This window comes from Silurus aristotelis (assembly GCF_946808225.1).
Source record: "Silurus aristotelis genome assembly, chromosome: 16".
In the NCBI taxonomy this organism is placed as follows: domain Eukaryota; kingdom Metazoa; phylum Chordata; class Actinopteri; order Siluriformes; family Siluridae; genus Silurus; species Silurus aristotelis.
The window spans coordinates 3,312,540-3,331,558 of NC_139589.1; the positions used below are offsets into that span (position 1 = coordinate 3,312,540).

Genomic DNA, 19,019 nt, shown 5'->3' on the forward strand with positions numbered 1-19,019 from the left:
CTGGGATGAACCTGAACCCAGTGTCCAGGTGTAATAAGCGCTTGGGGTCTATGGTTGATCTCCTGATCCTTTTATGAGGTCGTGAAGTGATTTTGGCATGTTAGCATTATTTTTTTTTTATTTCAGGCCCCAAATTTGGCCTGAAATTGCAACGGCTCAGTCGCTCATTATATATATATATATATATATATATATATATATATATATATATATATATATATATATATATATATATATATATATATATATATATATATATATATATATATGTGCAGTGATGCCTTGAGAACACATTCGGCACAACAACAGGTGTATAATGAGCACAAAGCGAACTGTTCGGCGTCTGGGATGCAGACGGAAAACCCGGAATCATTACTCATTTTTTTCGGAGCACGAAGCGAATGTCCTTGCTTGATATGATGATGTGAGCTTCACTTATGTCTCTGTTTGCATTGAAAAAATGAGAAAGAGCAAAAAAAAAAAAACCAGAGCGACGGTGTGCAGAAAATGCGAATAATGAATGGTGTTTTTTTTTCTATTCAGGTTTCCTCCTGGTATCTCGCTCGAAATATAAGTTTAGTTTGTTTTTTCGCATTGAAGCAGCTAATTTTTTATAATCTAGCTTTAAATTCTCAGGTCTCATAGATTAATAGATTTTTTAAACACTTTCTATTTGTACAATATACACAAACTTTCTCTATACATCCCGCTTAATGTTTGCCTCCGAACTATTTTCCATATTTGCTTTCTGATGTTCTTTTGCCTTCATCATTTATTTGTACACGTAATAAGAAACGTGGCGGTTGAGGGGAGATCGCGAGGTGAGGACGCGAGATGCCTGGATCTGGGATGAGTGTGATGGGGACCAAAGCATCGTAGCGGCACGTAGTCACGTGACAAACACGCTAATCCAACCTGCCTGACAGAAACGCCCCCCCCCTCAATATAGATCATATATACTGCCCTGACTCCCTTGAGAGGGGGAGAGGGGCAGAGGAGAACATGCCACAGGTCACAGAGAGGAAACACCAGCACATTGTGATCATTTTGCAGCTGCTAGAAACCTCCTGTTTGCATAGTTGGGATCTGAGCTAACTTTGGCATTTTTAATAGAAATCAAATGACAATCGGATATTTTCTATCCTTCCTATATTCACATGGACAGAGGACACACACACACACACACACACACACACACCCCTAAATTCAAATAATAAAATTCTTCAACTGAAAATATTCATTTTCTCGGCCGTACAGTTCCGCATTTAAGTCATTATCCATTAAACAGCCAACGACACGGCCGGATTAATGCTGTTTTACCAGCAAGGTTCTAAAAATAAAAATAATAATAAAAATTTGTAGTTTGCTTGTAGTTTTTACATTTATGCCATTTGCCACACACCTTGGGACTTCCATTTGTCTCATTCATACAACAGAGCAGCTATGGGGTTAAGGGCCTTGCTCAGGGGCCCCAGGAGTGGCAGCTTGGTGTATCCAAGTCCAAATGCTTCAACCACTACGCTACAACCTCACCATGATTTTATTATATAACTGAGGTTACTTACTGGCTTTGACTAACGGCAATATCTTCCACATCCTGTCCGTTTTTAAAAACTTGAGCCGCTCCGTGGTTCCGTTCCGAGCCGTGCGATTCTCCCAAACCCTGATGATCAGCACGGGAGAAACGAAGCGATTCTTTAGTGTTCAACGTTTTAAAAACAACCGGCGCTGTTCGCGATTTTATCCACAGCACAGCATTAATTGGGGAACAAAACTTCCACTAAGGGAGATTTAAGCGGAAAACGAACCTCTTTCGAAAATAAAAATCCTCACTGGCTTCCCGTGTAATCGACGACTGCCCTTTCCTTCTGTCTCCTGTCAGCTTCCTGTGAGCCCTAAAAACCTTAGTGTTAAAAACGATCGTCTCAGATCACCAAACCGTTCTGCGTTACTGCAAAAGGTTCTCATTGAGAAGATACGCAGACTGTGACATCCTCTGATCAATCGAAATGCAAATAACCTGGAATCAAGGAGATGATTTAAAAACCCAGGCTGTACTTTCTGTCTCAGCAAACACACCGCATCGAACATAAACAACTTCAGCGTTTACACTGCTCTATCTATTTCTATCTGATAGTTTAGTTCCAGTACCATCAGTTACAGGCCATGAAACCACAACAAAACTAAAACCGCCCTCATATACATCCAATCCTGTGTCCTCATATGGACCCCTTATGTACACACACACACACACACACACGCACACGAATCAGGCATACCAATATTGTGTTGGTCGCCTTTTTGGCTGCTTGTGACCCTTCGAACATTAACAGCATGAACTTCTACAGCAGTTTGAGCTACAGTTTCTCGTCTGTTGGATCGGACCACACGTCCAGCCTTCGCTCCCACACGTGCATCAATGAGCCTCGAACCCTGTCGCCGTTTCACTGTTTCTTCCTTGGAGCACTTTTGATAGATACTGATCACTGCAGACCAGGAACATCCCACAAGAGCTGCAGTTTTGGAGACGCTCTGACCCAGACGTCTAGACGTCACAATTTGTCAAACGCGCTCAAAACCTTACGCTCGCCCATTTCTTTTTTCCAACACGTCAATAACATTATGAGCGGTGAAGTGAATAACACTGATTATATAATAATGTTATGCCTGATATATATATATATATAAATGCCTCTATAATTGCTCGAACACCAGCGCTCTTTATCTTAGACATTTATAACCACACACACACACACACACACACACACACACACACGCACATTCCATCTGTCATATTGACACACTGTCACAATGACATCATGTCATATCCAGTGCATTCTCTAGCTTTGGAGTGAGATTTCTAAACTCTTTGAATCCGTTCCCAAAGAGGATTAAGGTGCATTTTGTTTTCAGGGGCGTGTTTTCACAACTGCAAAAAAAAATAATAATTGTAAAAGAGGGACAGTGGGAATAAATACCCCCAAACAGCTCTGTGTCTCCTCTCTGACCCTGGCGTCATGCCCCTCTCGGCGTAGGTATATATATGGGGAGGGGGGAGGGGAGAGAGGGGGGGGGGGGTGTTAGAGTGGGGTGGTTTATGTGTATGACAGGTTCGAGCCGTTGGAGATCTGAGAGGCGATGCTGGCACTCCTGCTCATGCCCTGCTCGCTGCGGCCTCCCGCTGAGGTCCGGTGTGCCGCCTGAGGGCTGTTCCGTGCTCCGCTGCCGCTGGACCGCTGGCTGCCACCCGCGCCGTGGTGTCCCCAGGGGGAATGCCCGCTGTGTCCCCATGGCTGCTGGATGGAGCCGCTCTGGCTGGCATGGTGCTGGTGCTGGTGGTGGTGGTGGTAGTGGTGGTGGTGATGATGGTGGCCCTGCTGGCTGCTCCCCCATTGCGGCCCCTGTGATCCGGTACTGTGCGGTGAACCCCATGCACCCGGTGCACCTGGAAAGCTGTGGCTGTGACCGTCAGACGAGCCTAGGTTGGACAGCACCATGTTGTTGAATCCAAGGCGCATGCTCTCCGAATCGAAGGCTTCGATCTCACGAGCTTGTCTCTCCAACAGGCTGCGGATTCTCTCCGAGCGCTCGTTCTGCAGCGTCACCATCTCCTCCTCGATCTGAGACACAGGGGGGAAAAAAAGGGGGAATTATGTTTTTTACAGCAGCGCCCCCAGGAAACAGGTGGATATTAACGCTGAGATCAGTAGCGTGCCCTTTTTACTAGTACTTCCTGTCACTGTTTAAGTTTCGAGATATGAAAATTGCTTTGCTATCTAGAGGTCGGGAAACTCGAAACGAAACAAATTCCATGAATGTCTTTTTTTGCGTTTTTGAGAATCAATACAGTATCGGCGAACAAAATATCGCGATACTCACATGCATCGATATTTTCGAACACCCCTAATATAAAATGCGCTCTGATGTTAAACACGTACCTTCTGTTCCAGGAGGGCTCTGCGCAACGAGACCCTCTGTTCCAGCTCTTTCCTCTCACGATCATGCTGCGCGTCTGTCTGCATCTTGATCTTACTCTGGTACGCGTTCAGCAGCTCGAGCTCCTGCTGGAGCTGCATCTTTAGCACCTGACACTCCGCCTCCTGGGCCTCGTCCAGGCGCAACTGTGAAGCAGGACAGAGGAGAAAGCGTGATGGACAAGGTGACATGGTGGGGTTGTGCTGGGCTGAACATTTCCTCCACACTTACGGCCTGTGTGGAGAGCATGTCATTGATGGAGTGATCGTATTGCTCGGCGAGAATGGCCAGTTTCCTCGTCTGCTCTTCCTTCAGTCTCTTCAGCACGGCTTTGTGGTCTGACTTGGGCGTGGTCTCGAGCAGGTGGTTCCTGAGGGCCTTGTACTGCCGCGTCTGGATCTTACACGTGTCCTGAAATTGCTTCTTGATCTGTAGCTCTTTGGACTGAGACACAAAGACAGGCACAGAGGCAGCAGCAATAAAGGACAGAGAGGGAGAGGGAGGAAGAGAACGACAGAACAAGACAGCACAAAAACAACAGGACAAGAAAGAAGTGTGATGAAATGTAGAATAAAGAAAAAAGCAATTTTGTGTTTAAAAAAAACAAAAAAAACACAGCTGGTTATGTATTTATGGAGGAATGAACAAATACATTCACGCCGACCTTTAAGCTCTTGGGCTGCTGTCGGACCTCCATAACGTGCTTGCGGCGCAATTCCCTCTCTCTGCGCTTGTTGTATTCCAGCTGGTTGGTGAGCTCGGTCTGGTGCTGCAGGCGGATGAGCTCGGTCCTCATCTTGTGGATGGTGCTTAGCTGCCTCACCTCCAGCTCCTGCATGGACTCGTGGTGACGCAGCAGCATGGCATGCTCCAGGTCCTTCTGGGTCTGGCGCTTATTCAGCTCCTGCATTGAAGGAAAGAAACAGGGCGAAGGGGGAAAAATATATCTGGCAACAATTCTGTAGCGTTACATCAGTAAAACCGAGCAGTCAGATGCTGACGTACTTCTCGCACGAGGTCCTGCTCTATGTTGTGTCTGGCGATGAGGACGCGGCGTTTGAAGCGGCGGCACTCGAGCTCCAGGTACTGCCGCTGTCGGCGGAGCAGGTTGGCTTCCTCCTCGGCTTGAAAGTGCTGGATGTTCTCCTTCTGCTTGGACAACCATTCTTGCTTCTCCTTTTTGGGGGTCGACTGGTTCTCGTTCAGCTCCTGCAGTGCCGAGTGAAGAGGCATGTCAAGGACACTGAATTGTGACTCAACATCTTTATTACGGTTGTGTTGAATTGTTTCTCCTGTAGCGTTCGTTCCACCCTGATTCATTTGCATACCGATTCTCCTGAAACTTCTAGAAGCAAATTCTAGTAGCAATGACTGCTAAGCTTTAAAGGTTACACTTTTAGGGCTGTGTTGCATCTCCTTGCTGCTCCAGAGACAAATGTGCCATGAAACATCGCTTAAGCAGACCTGCACCATGTAAGCACTTTGGATCGCAATGCTCCGTTTAACATATTTGCATCCCTTTAAAAAACAATTCATTTGTATATAATTCTTAGTAGATGTGCCATATTTAAATTATTTGAAAAGTGACCAAGAATTTGTGATGAATATTTGATATGTAGATTGATTTCTTTTTGCTAAACTGCTTCTCGAACGCGTTCTCTCAGCGTCGCTGCTGCTGAACACAACGGAGACCGAGGCGTGCCCTGAGAGTCACATAGAATACAGATTAACATGGCAGAGGTAGAGCTGTAACTTCCTGCACACAGAACAGGAAAAGAACGGCTGTTTTTTTTCTTTTTTGCACTTCAAAGTCGTTTATAAAAGGGCCATGTGTTAGAAGTCAGAAGGCACTTAAGTAAAAATAAATAAATTTTAAAAAAGTGATCGCACTGCACTGTAATTGGGCGAATCGGATTGCATCGGTAGCCGCTTTACATGTATCCTTTACATGTATCGTATCATCGGAGATGCGAATTGCATCGGCCTCAGTTACGGAAAAGCGCATCCCTAATAACATGTAAAAGTATGAAGTCAAACCTCTTTCAGTTGCTCCTTGCGTAGTTTATACTCTCGTTTCTGGGATTCGAGAAAGCTGCTTAACTCTTTCTTTTGCTGGACCTGGATGTGCTGTTGGAACTTCTTCTCATCGCTGGCAAAAGACTTGGCCTTTAAAACACAAAATATAAATATGTGGTCAGTTATATATAGAGTACGAAGGTGCAGCAATTGGAAGAAGAAGAACATTTTTTTTCCCTGAGATGATGCATGCTTACATCTTTCTCCATGGCCGCTTGATGTTTCTTCACCAGTTTCTCAATCTCGGCTGCGAAACTATTCCGCTGAGTCTCCAGCTCCTTGTCCAGCTTCAGTCTGTGCTCGTCCATCTCGGCCTTGAGCTTGTTCTCCAGGGCCATCAGGTGCTTCTGGTGCTGGCGTCTCATGCGCTTGTAGCCCGACATCTGCTCCCTCAGCTCAGAGTCCTGCTCGTGTTCTTGCATCTGCCTCGTCACCTAGAGGGCAAAGACCTTGTGAGTTACACCCCGCACAAATACAGTTAGTCTCAGAGTTACGATGGTTCGGCTTACGATTGCGATACGACAATAATAAAAGTTTTGTGCGGCGGCCAGACGTAACAGCGTAAACTCCACCCTTACGACTATTAAATAACCTTTAAATAACATGCTCTCAGTGAATCACCAGTGAGGCTGTGCGAATGGTGGCGAAGTGCTCGCGGTTGCGGTGATATTTGCGCGGGGGCGGCTGCGCTGGAGCTGCCTGGGCCTCTGATGGATGACCACGTGCCTCCGGGTCATTTTGGTAAACCTCTTCTTCTTCCTGTGAACAAGAGGGAAAAAAAGTGAGGGGACCTACCAGTATAAGAACTTGATTACATGAGAAGCATCTCAGTTATCTGTCAGTAAAGAATTAATTGAACGTACAGGTTTGAGGTGAATGACCGAGCTGTTGGACATGACCGTGTGGTCTCCTTCCATCAGGTCCAGTTCACTCTTATCATCTGCAGCATCAGGAAGGCTGTTGACAGAGCTGCTTTGAGAGCTGGCACTGATGGACATGCTGGGGATGGACTGGTTACTTCCTACACTATTTACTGTGCCTGTACGCCCAGCCCCATGCTCAGGCTCCTACACGTGCACACAAACACACACAAAAAAAAATGTCTAAGCAGCCTTTCATGACACCACAGAGTCTTCATTTGAATATGAATAATTATTCGTAAAAGGGGATTTAAAGATCACAGTGTACGAGCCAGACCTCATCTCCTTCCTGAACTTCAGCTGCTGGCCCATTGTGGGCCTCCTGAAAAAGGAGCTTCTTCATCTTGCGGTACTGCAAGTTGTCCAGCTCTCGGACTGCATCCTTGGTCCGCATGATCAGCTCAATCAGGACAGTGTCTGGTCTTTCGCGCTGAACAAATGCATGCTGTGGGCAAAGTGGGTAGGTTAATATTGTATAGAAAATATAAATTGGTGCATCCTAAATCAAAGCTGACTAATTTATCATTTTAACATTTACTACAGAATTAAGTTTTGTATATTATTTTTTTAGAAGAAGAAGAACAGTGTTACAAATGATCACCTGGAGCAGGTCGTCGGATTGTGGTCTGTCTTGGGGGATTTTCTGAAGACAAGAGTCGACAAAGTTTCTAAAGTAATCCGTCCTAGGAGACAGAAAACAACGTATTTGTTCACACATTCAACTTTGTTTAAAAAAAAAAAAAGAAGAAAAAAAAAAGACTCTCTCTCTCTCTCTGGACATTCAGTCTACGGACTGCTGATCTATTCCAAGAACTGCTCGAGCTCATTCGCATTGGAGACTCACCATTCACTCGACTGCAGTGTTGGGCTCTCATTCTGCGCTATATGGTATAAGGCACTCATTGCGTTCATATTGAACAGAGGCGGCTTCCTCTCCGCTGCGAGAGACAAAGATGAGACCAAAGGATTTCACATCTAAGTCAGTACCATATTGTAGCTTTCTAAAACTCAGCCATCATACCTAGTTCTATACAGGTGATCCCAAGAGACCAGACATCTACTTTTCCATCATACTGCCCCTCATCCATAGCCAGAATCACCTCTGGGGCCATCCTGAAAGGAGATCGAGATGGACAAGATATTAGAAATAGTCTATTTATGTTGTAAGACAGTAGTATAATCGCATATGTAGCGTCTGTGCTCACCAATATGGCGTCCCAACAAAAGAATTGGCCGGAGAAGCGATGGAGGCAGAACCAAAGTCTGCCAGCTTCACCTGGCCAGGTTCAGTCAGCAGGATGTTCCCAGCTTTGATATCCCTAAACAGAACAAGAGGAGAATATATAAGCTAATATTTGAGGGGGAGGTTGGAAGACAAAGTGTGCTGTAAGAGTAATAGAATGCCATAATCTGTGTCTGTTTATTGCTCAAAATGTATTTTAAATGTATTTATGAAGCAGGTTCAGATCTGAAGTAGCCTCTAATGGAAGGAGTGATGTGAACTACTACAGGAGCTTTCCGGCAACTTCACTCCAGTTTGTGATTAAGTAAGCTAGCGACGACAACGAGTTTTTTTGGGGGGGGGTTGTTCTCTTCCAGAAACATCAGAAAAGTGTTCTGGTCACAGTATAAGAAACGGCTACCAGGACGATGCCGTATGATTGTCTGGGATGGAGAATGTTCAATAAAGAACTGATTTTATTTTGGAGTAAGGCACTATGAAGACGTGTCATGTGGGATTCCAGTTATGAAGCATTTCTACTGTCGGAAATGAACCTTTCATGCGATCAAAAACTAAACAAATACATAAAATTGAACTACATCTATTTATGTTCTGGTTACAACCCAAAACGTTCACTTACCTGTGAATCATGTTATGAGCGTGAAGGTAGGCAAGCCCCTGCAAAGCACCATGGGTAATAGCGGCAATCTCAATTTCCTGAAGGGGCTTTTTGTGGACTGTAATGTACAAATGAAAAAACAAATGATATGAAAAACAAATGACTGATTATTGGGCTAGTATTAAAAAAACTGATATTGAACAACTTATTGTGTAGAAAGCTGAGAAATGAGCTGAGTAAAAATAAATAAATAAAAGGATTTAGGTGGAACCTTTGGGGCAGTTTTCGCTCTGCATGGAGACGAGGGTTTACCGCAGGATGTGTGACGCTTTGAAAAATATATACAAATATAAAATAAGCATTTCTTTTTGCTGAGATCCACAGTCCCCGGACTTACGATGGAGATACGATGACCCCATCATAACTTGAAAATATGGTAAGTCGAGACATGGCTCTAGCCTTCCCAATCAGTATGAGATTGTATAGTCATTTGTAAATAATAAAAAAAACCGTACAGTTCGTAATTTAGCAAAACACAGCGATTTAATCCACCGTGCTGTATAAACGATACAGGATATATGTATGCGGTAGCGGGCGCGTGGACGAGCGGCAGTTTGCGAATGGAGGGTGGAGCCAGACACCCTCTGTTTCCAATAAAAAGGAGAGAAACATGATATAAATTGTGCTTTGAAACACGAAAAACACCAAAAAAATAGACGTACAGACAAAAAAACAAACAAACAAACAAAACCCCCAGAAAATTCAACTGAACCGCTGGCGAGAGAAAGACATTTCAGAAAAATTTTAAATATTCACTATCACTGTTGTCATCGAAACATCGAACCGTAGTAACTCGAAGACCACCTGCACTGTATACATCTGTTGTTTCTTGTTCCTTTAACATATTTTCATTTTAACATTCAACGTTTTTTATTTCTTTGTGCGGCAAATTGTTTACTGATGCAAACTGTATTTACAGATGATGCTACACTCGGCAGTGTTGCTAAACCGTGAATTTGACTGACCCCTGAAAGGTTTTCTGATATCTCAAACTAAAGATCTTGACCTGTACAAATACACTGGTGCCAGATGTGGTTCTTCTCTTCTTGTATGGGAAGGATTTGGATGTGGCAGCATCAAAATTTTCCTTCATTTGAACTAGGAAACCCAAACCCGTTTTTTAGTCCGGTTTAGAAGCTTACCTTCAAGGAGGTCGGAAGCTGAACCCAAGCAGTACTCCATCACAAGCTGAGAAGGAAATCGAGAACGAATGTATTTAGAGATAAGGTCTGATAAATGAGAATGCCTTTGTGCTGGGAAGGAGATGGACGAAAGCAAAGGCTGCATACCCATGCTGTGTGCTCGCGTAGGTAGCATCCTTTATAGTCTATGCTGTTAGGGTGCTGAATTCGCTGTAAGAATTTTACTTCTTTGATGATGTCCTGCCATTTCTGTTATTGGGGGGAAAAAATTGATAAAACCAATAGAGTTATAACCAGTGCCATTTCTTTTTCAATACACTCTCCAGGTTATCCAAGCACATCTAAACCCTTATTGTGCGACATCACATCATTCAACAACTGCGAGATCTTTCCTCAGCTGTATTCAGTGGAGGTCGAGCGATATTGGATTTTAGCGATACTAATAGTTAGGTTGGATCTTACTTGCCGATAACCGATTAATCAACCGATAAAATAATACTGAACTTAATTACAACAATAAAAAAATAATAATTAAATAACAGTACCAAAATCATGAAAATGTGCGAAATAAAATAAATATATTAATTGTAGAAATAAATTTTGCGAAAAAAATCAATAAATACGCATTCAACCTGGAACAAAAAGTAACACTCCAAAAATCGATAAAAACAATTACATCCATAATGAATAGGAAAAAACAATTCAATTAAACAGCATAGTCAGTGATTCGCCTCTAGAGGCCGCTGTCGTACTGTATAACGCAACCTGGAAAACCTATCGGTATGGAGTTTTGCAGGTAGACGATAAAGCCAGCGATCAACTACCGGTGCCGATTAATCGGCAAAACCGGTGCATCGGTCGACCTCCATTATTAAGTATATAAAGTAAAACACAAAACACAGATGGAGAACTCCAAGACATTTCTAAAAGAGCATAGAAAAACATAATTCACAGAAAAAAACAGACAGAAATCACCGCTTAGCTCAGATCAATTCACCTCATTGGACTGCTTTCCACTGTAGGACATCTTCTTAATGGCCACCACCTCTGCGGTCCGCACGTCACGTGCCTGAAGCCAGACACAGATATAAATAAACAGAAAAATAAACTCGGTTCTACATGCAAATGGTTCAGTGGAAAAACGTGGTAAGGAGGCGATTACGAAAAACACTTACGAAGTACACAGCCCCGAAGCTGCCATGTCCGATCTCACGCAGGTCAGTGAAGAGCTTCTCAGGGTCATCCTTAAAGAACAGGTCTGCAATCTCGGGGTCCTTGAGGTTCCCTGCCCTGCTGGTGGAGGGCATGCTGCGCTCGCAGGGGACTATCTGGCCGTGCGACTGCGACGCGCAAGCCCCCGATGATGACTCATCTGCCAGAGAGTGGCAGCATGTGCATAGGGACCTGTGGCAAACACACAGTCTGTTAAAATCACTGATTTGGCTTAACCACATGTTTTTCCTCAGGAATACAATTAGGACACAACCTCAGACCAGTATTAAAAAAGAACACCAGAAATCATACACTACAAACAAACAATGAAATTAAAACTCCCCTCTGAAGACAACAAACAATAAATTTCCTTCCCATGAACTAAGAGACCCAAACCTGTGTTTTATGCTCCTGTGCACAAAGCCAGCTCCATGAATATATACTTTACATAGTCCAGATGTATGTGGATGATCTAAAGATCTATCGAACAGAATGAATGTAAATGCTGACTTTACCAACACCCTAGAAACCTGTTCCTAGAAACGTGGAGGTTTGTTAGAACAGCAAAAGGGGAATAAAAGGAATAGGATGTTTAAAAAAAAAAAAAACACATTCATAACCATATAGTGTCAATCAAGTTATTACAATCATCTCACCAACTGGGGCTGAAACGATTCCTCGAGGAAGTCATATACAAAAAAAAATTGAACAATATTTAACTAAACACGGAGCACTGCGTTACCCACGGACCATTATACTGTCGCACCACCCGCTAATCTCTGAGGTACTCTGGACAGGTAACACAGAGGAAGCTGCATAATGAAAAAACATAGGAAAGGGGAGAAAATTCCTATAGAAGACACATAAAAAACTTCAGAAACTTTTGTTCTCACAATTCCGATTTTTTCCCCCTCACAATTCCTTTTTTAGCCCATCGGGCAGCGTCACCCTCCTCTGTAGTGCCAGAAAGATTTACACATCAAAAATGAAAAAGTCTTTAATTAATAGAATCGCATGGGATCAAACTGAGCCTCTGATCAGAGGAGGGTCCCTGGAGAGAACTCTGTCTAATAATCAGCTCTGGACCAGAAGGAACAAGACGGATGAAGCAGAGCAGCTTCATACACCTACAGCTTTAATGTTCAGGCCCACAAAGTGGTTACCGGTGGATGCACCAGAAATGATGGATGTTCACGAGAAAAATTCAGAATTGCAAGAAAGAAAACGAAAACGACAGAAAACTTTGGGATCATTTCAAACTAAAACATAAAGAAAACACTGTACAGTGAGTGACTTTTTTTTGTTGTTTGATATAAAAAAAAAAGATTTTTAGATTTTTACTTATTTTTTATTTATATATTTGTATTTTGATGTAAATGGCAATTACAAGCAATCATTCAATCAGATTCCAAACTCTCCACCATGGACAAGACCAAAGAGCTGTTCAAGGATGTCAGGGACAAGATTGTAGACCGACACAAGGCTGGAATGGGCTACGAGACCATCGCCAAGCAGTTTGGTGAGAAGGTGACAACAGTTGGTGTGAATATTCGCAAATGGAAGAAGCACAAAATAGCTGTCAATCTCCCTCGGCCTGGGGCTCCATGCAAGATCTCACCTCGTGGAGTTACAATGATCATGAGAACGGTGAGAAATCAGCCCAGAACTACATGGGAAGATCTTTAAAATGATCTCAAAGCAGCTGGGACCATAGTCACCAAGAAAACAATTGGTAGCAGACTACGCAATGAGGGACTGAAATCCTGCAGGAATCTAGTGAACACATGCACAGGCCTGTCTGAAGTTTGCCAATGATCATCTGAATGATTTAGAGAACTGGGTGAAAGTGTTGTGAGTCCAAAACCGAGCTCTTTGGCATCACCTCAACTCACCGTGTTGGTAGGAGGAGGAATGCTGCTTATGACCTCAAGAACACCATCCCTAACATCAAACATGGTGGAAACAATGCGTTAGGGGTGTTTTTCTGCTCAGGGGACAAGACAACTGCACCACGTCAAAGGGACGTTGGACGGGGCCATGTATTCCAGTATGACAATGACCCAAAACACAAAGCGAAGCAAAGGAGTGTCTCAAGAAGAAGCACATTGGAGTGGCCTAGCCAGTCTCCAGGCCTGAAGGTTCATGTGCCAAACTTCAGCCTCGAAACCTTAATGACTTAAAGAAACGTCTGACCTCTGTGATTGCCACCAAGTACTGTCATGTTTTGCGAAGGGGTCAAATACTTATTTCACACATTCAAATACAAATCGAACTTTTTTTAAATGTGTTTTTGTTGTTGTCATTGTTCTGTCTCTCGCTGTTCAAATAAACCTTCTATCAAAATCACACACTGATCTTTTCTTTATTAATGGGCAAAATCGGCGGGAATCAACATTTTTTTTCCGGCATTTAGCGAAATAAACATATGTGCGTAACCGAACGTGACACGTGGCTTATCTGATAATAAGACCGTACTGGAACCTGAGGTCAGCGAGGTGACGGCAGTGTCTTGTTTGCAGGTATTTATATCGAGTTTATGTTTGGCCGGGATGGAATGTTCTGACGTTATCTAAAAAACGACAGCAATGTTGTAAAGACGTGCGCATGACCATACTTAAAAGGAGACGTTTTTGTTTTATTGCCTGCTGGTACGAATAACCATTTTTTATTACCGTATGCGAACGTGAGAAAAACATCTTATAGACATTGGCTGAAGTGTAGCTGATAGATCTGACGGGCGAATTCGATCATTCATTCACGTCACTCGATTTAAATAAACACTCCTGGTATGTAACGTATTTCAACTTCTAAAGTGTACATACAAAAGAATGACTGGAATGCTTATCATTTTCCTTTCAAAGAGCTCCTGTGTGTACGGTTCCATGAACGTTGACATCAAAGCTTTTTAATGCTTATATTTAACTGAACACGGAGCACTGCGTTTCCCCACGGACCATTATACTGTCGCGCCACCCGCTAAACTCTGAAGCGCTCTGGACAGGTAACACAGAAGACGCTGCGTGATGAAAAAAACAGAGGAACGGGGGAGAAAACGGCGAGAGGCGAAGAGAAGATTCATATGGAAGCCACATAAAAAAAAAAGTTTGCCTAATTCCGACTTTTGTTCTCGCAATTCCGATTTTTTCCACCCCTCCTGATTCCAACTTGTAAATACTAGCGATGGATAGAGTGTGTAGAGAGAGAGAGAGTAAATATCAGGCTAGGCGAATTTGAAAGATGTCAGCCTGCTGCAGAGGGTTGGGGTTAATCGCTCTGCATTCTTCTACGACCCGAGGAGGCATCTCAGTCATCTGTGGTATTCGTTTCGATCATACGTACATCGTTTGTACAAATGTTCTGCGTCTGCGTCGTCCGATCCTTTGATCTGACCGCCCGGGTCTTTATCCGTTTATTTTTTTGCAGTTTGACACGTTACAGCCTCGTGAAACGATGACGAGCAGTAGGAACACATTCTACGTACGTTCTTCTGACTACGGTGCAGATTGGAAGCATTCCATGACCTTGACAGATCAATCATTGATAATCTGATTAAAAAATTCCCTTGAAATTTTCAGCAACTCTTCTTGCAACGATCCGGAAATTGTAACATTCTTGTAAGCGTAATTCACTGTTGATGCTCCACACGAGTTTTACGTCAGCAGGCCATGAATTCAGGCGGGAATCACGGCTAACCAGGAGATCAAGAAAAAGATATTGGGATACTCGTTCTTAACCGTGATTCGATTCTGTATTTACTTCTGAGACAGAAAGTCGGAATGACGTCGCCTTGAACTACCAGGACGGCCAATAGCAATCAGAAGCTCAGCTCAGTGAGCTAGCTAAATACCAGGCGGAATCAAAAAGCTTCTAGACTAATTCTGCTGACTGGTGCTATTCTGACCATGTGCATTACCACGTCTTCGATTTCACCATAGACAGAAAGTTACACCAAACAGGAAACGTGAAAAACGTGAAACTGGGCAAATATGCCACAGAGATGTTTCACATGACATACGACGATGCTGCAGACATTTGAGATTATACAAGGATGCTGCTGCTGCTCATAAGGATGAGGATTACCAAGTCAGCTGGGTGTTAAAACCTTCAATATGTCTGTCTAGATTAAAGTCTCTTCGCTCTCCTGAGAAGTCATAACGCCGTATACAGAGGAAACTGCACGCTTCACAGTTTTTTCATACAGGAAACTGCAAAGCCACGACAGGGTCCAAAGCAACATAAGGAACATCCAAGTCCCAGAAAACTAAGCAGGCCGTGCCTCATGTGCAATCCAAGAACATACAAACACCATTTCCAACCCTGTCATCTAGTGGTTTATTAGCAGGTGACCACTGAAGTCCTGGAGGTTTTACCCTGGAGATCTTGTGGAAAAACCTGGTTTCTAATAAAAGGTCTGAAAAGTCCAAATTCGGTCATTGGGTTTATTCTTAAATAAGGAAAACAGTCTAAACTACAACTAACTTACTAAACACCCAACCACCAATGTTAATTATTCCCAACCCTCAGGTCATGCCAAGCCCAAAAATATTACTATCTGCACTCTATTTGAACTAGTCAACCCCTGGCTAATTTAACCTAGTTAACCATAATCATAATTAACTAACCAGCTATCTAACTAACCAGCCTCCAATGTTAATCATTCCAAACCGTCATGCGAGGTCCAACCCAAAACATCATTGTGTTCTTTGTTGAACTAGTCACACAGGACTAAATTAACATTACCCAACCAACTAAATAAGTAACTAATTAACTAACTAACTAACTAACCAGCCTCCAAAGTTAAGCGTTCCAAACCCCCATGTCATGTCCAACCAAAAATCATTCTGTTCCAACTCTTTAACTAGTCAAACCTGACTAGATTAACATAGTTAACCATAACTAACTAAAGAACTAACTAATTAACTAGCCTCCATTATTGATAATTTCAAACCCTTGGCATGTCAAAAGAAATATCATCTGTCCCAACTCTATGTAAACTAGTCAACCATAACTAGTTTCAGATTTAGATTAAAATGGTTAAGCATAATTAACTACCCAATTAAATAACCAACCACCCAGCCAGGCAATGTTAATTCCCAAACATCAGGTCCGGTAATCTCCAACATAAACATCACTGTATCCTCACAATATTCGAACTAGTCAAACACTAACTAGATTTACAGAGTTAACCATAAGCATAACTAACTAACTAACTAACTAACTAATCAACTTCATAATTAGTCATTCTGCTCCCACTCTAGTCAAACCTGACCAGTTTAACCTAGTGAACCGTAACTAATTAACTAATCAACCAGCTTCCAATGTTGACTATTCCTAAACTTTGTCATATTAGGGTAAACAACATAATAATCCTGTCCTTACTCTGTAAAACTAGTTAACCCTGACTAGATTAACATATAATTAACATCATAACTAACTAACTAATCAACTAACCAACTAACTAACTACCAATGTTAATCATTCCAAACCCTTGTCATGTAAAGCTTAAAAATAATTCTGTCCCCACTCTGTGTGAACTAGTCAACCCCACTAGTTTACCTAGGTAACCATAACTATAAAAACCAACCAAAAAACTAACCAACTATCTAACTTACCAGCCTCCAATCATTTGTCATGTCCAAATAAAGAAAGAAAGTGTCCACACTCTGTGGAACTAGTCAACACTGACTAGATTAACATAGTTAACATAACTACCTACCTAGTTAACTAACTAACTAACTAACTAACTAACTAACTAACTAACTAACTAACTAAATAACCACCAAAGTTAATCATCCCAAACCATAATGTCATGTTCAACTTCTGATCAATTATGTCCACACTCTGTGCAACTAGTAAACCCTGACTAGATTAACGTGTTTAACCATACCTAACTACCCACTTAACTAACTACTAAATAAATAACCAGCAATGTTAATCATCCCAAAACCTCATGTCAGGTACAACCAAAGAATAATTATTTTCCCACTATGTGAAGTAGTCAACCCCTGAGTAGTTTACCTAGTTATCCATAGCCATAAAAAACAACCAACAAACTAACCAACAATCTGACTAATCAGCCTCCAATGTTAATCATTCCAAACCTTCATGTCATGTCATACCAAATAATTGGGTAAAATGTATGTCCACACTCTGTGAAACTAGTCAACCCTGATAAGATTGACAGTTAACCATAACTAACTAACCAATTATCTAACTAACTAACTAACTAAACAACTATTTAACTAACCAGCTTCCAATGTGAATCTTTCCAAATTTTCATGCCATGTCAAACTGAAGAAAAAAAAATACATTATATGTCCACACTCTGTGGAACTAGCCAACCCTGACTAGATTAACATGGTTAACCATAATTAACTACCCAGTTAACTAACTAACTAAATAAGCACCAATATTAATAATCTCAAACCATCATGTCAGGTACAACCAAAAATATGTATTTACACACTATGTGAACTAGTCAACCTGTGAGTAGTTTAACTAGTTAACCATAACCATAAACAACTGACCAACTAACTACTCAACTATCTCACTAACCAGCCTTCAATGTTAATCATTCCAAATATTCATGCCATGTCATGTCCAATCAAAACATAAAAAAATATATATGTCCACACTCTGTGGAACAACTCAACCATGACTAGATTAACATAGTTAACCATAACTAACTACCCATTTAACTAACTAACTAACTAACTAACTAACTAACTAGATAAATAACCACCAATAGTAATCACTCCAAAACCTCCTGTCAGGTACAACCAGAAAATTATTATTTTCACACTCTAGGTGAACTAGTCAACCCCTGAGTAGTTTACCTAGTTAGGCATAACCATTAATAACTAACCAACTAACTACTCATCTATCATACTAACAAGCCTTCAGTGTTAATCATTCCAAACCATGTCATGTCCAACCAAAAAAATCCTTCTGTTGTCACTTTTTGTGAACTAATGACTAGTTGAACCTGGTTAACCATAACTAGTGTCCAGCACCTCCAGCACCACCAGCACCTTGCTGCAGTGAGTTCACTCCCTGACTGCCTGCATGCTAGCCGTAATGAGCCGCCTGGGTTTTTACCGCCAGTCCGGTTCAAATTGCGACACGGTAGTGCAATAAAAACCGTGTCCTGGGAAATCTTACCCGTCCAACCGGCCAGTTTCGACCCAAACCAGTAGTCCAGAGAAGGGACGCGGTGGCTCGGCTGGTTCCTTCACCTAGCCTCCGACGCAGTAATCCAGGAAAGCGCAGTGTTAGCAAACAACTGGCCTCCTGGAGCCACGGACGGACTGGAGCCCAGATTTGCCGCTGAACTCCTGGGATAGGGGGGGGTTTATTACTCCCTTTCTGGCCCTGCGGAATCCCTCCAAGTCGTTGAAATGACAGGATTGAAAAATGAGTGTTGCATGGGATGTTGTTGTTGTTGTTTTTTCGGACGCAGCTTCAGATCATAAATGCCAAACAATCCCGATGTCAACAGCCGAACGCTAGCGTTAAGCGCTAACTCTCCACTCCCAGTCACTTCCAAAAGATGGCGGCTGCAATTTTTTTTTCTTCACCTCCTCCTCCCCTCGAGTACAATCCCGACACGCTTCTTGATTCCTGATTGAAACCGGGCAGGCAGGACGCCCTGGACTGACACCAGAACCGGACCGTGGCTGTGCCTGTAAAACTTTTACATACAGGGAAATAAAACTCAGCAACCAGGCACTGATTTTTTTTCCCCCACACTCATTCTGAGGGTGGTTCCGCTTCTGACCACCAGATGGAGACAA

General features: G+C 42.6%; 1 protein-coding gene across 1 annotated transcript; it reads right to left on the minus strand.

The window, feature by feature from the left end:
- Window positions 1–2,855: 2,855 nt before the first annotated feature.
- On the minus strand, window positions 2,856–19,004 carry taok1b (TAO kinase 1b). Its single transcript, XM_083564520.1, has 20 exons — window positions 18,388–19,004; window positions 11,190–11,418; window positions 11,012–11,083; window positions 10,162–10,263; window positions 10,015–10,060; window positions 8,834–8,930; window positions 8,177–8,290; window positions 7,993–8,084; window positions 7,816–7,909; window positions 7,573–7,654; window positions 7,249–7,416; window positions 6,915–7,118; window positions 6,673–6,810; window positions 6,249–6,485; window positions 6,013–6,141; window positions 4,981–5,184; window positions 4,640–4,879; window positions 4,207–4,419; window positions 3,939–4,121; window positions 2,856–3,620 (listed from the first exon to the last, which is right to left on the minus strand). Exons 2-20 carry the CDS (start codon window positions 11,319–11,321, stop codon window positions 3,096–3,098), a joined length of 3,072 nt encoding a protein of 1,023 aa, XP_083420646.1. The 5' UTR covers window positions 11,322–11,418; window positions 18,388–19,004; the 3' UTR covers window positions 2,856–3,095.
- Window positions 19,005–19,019: the final 15 nt, after the last annotated feature.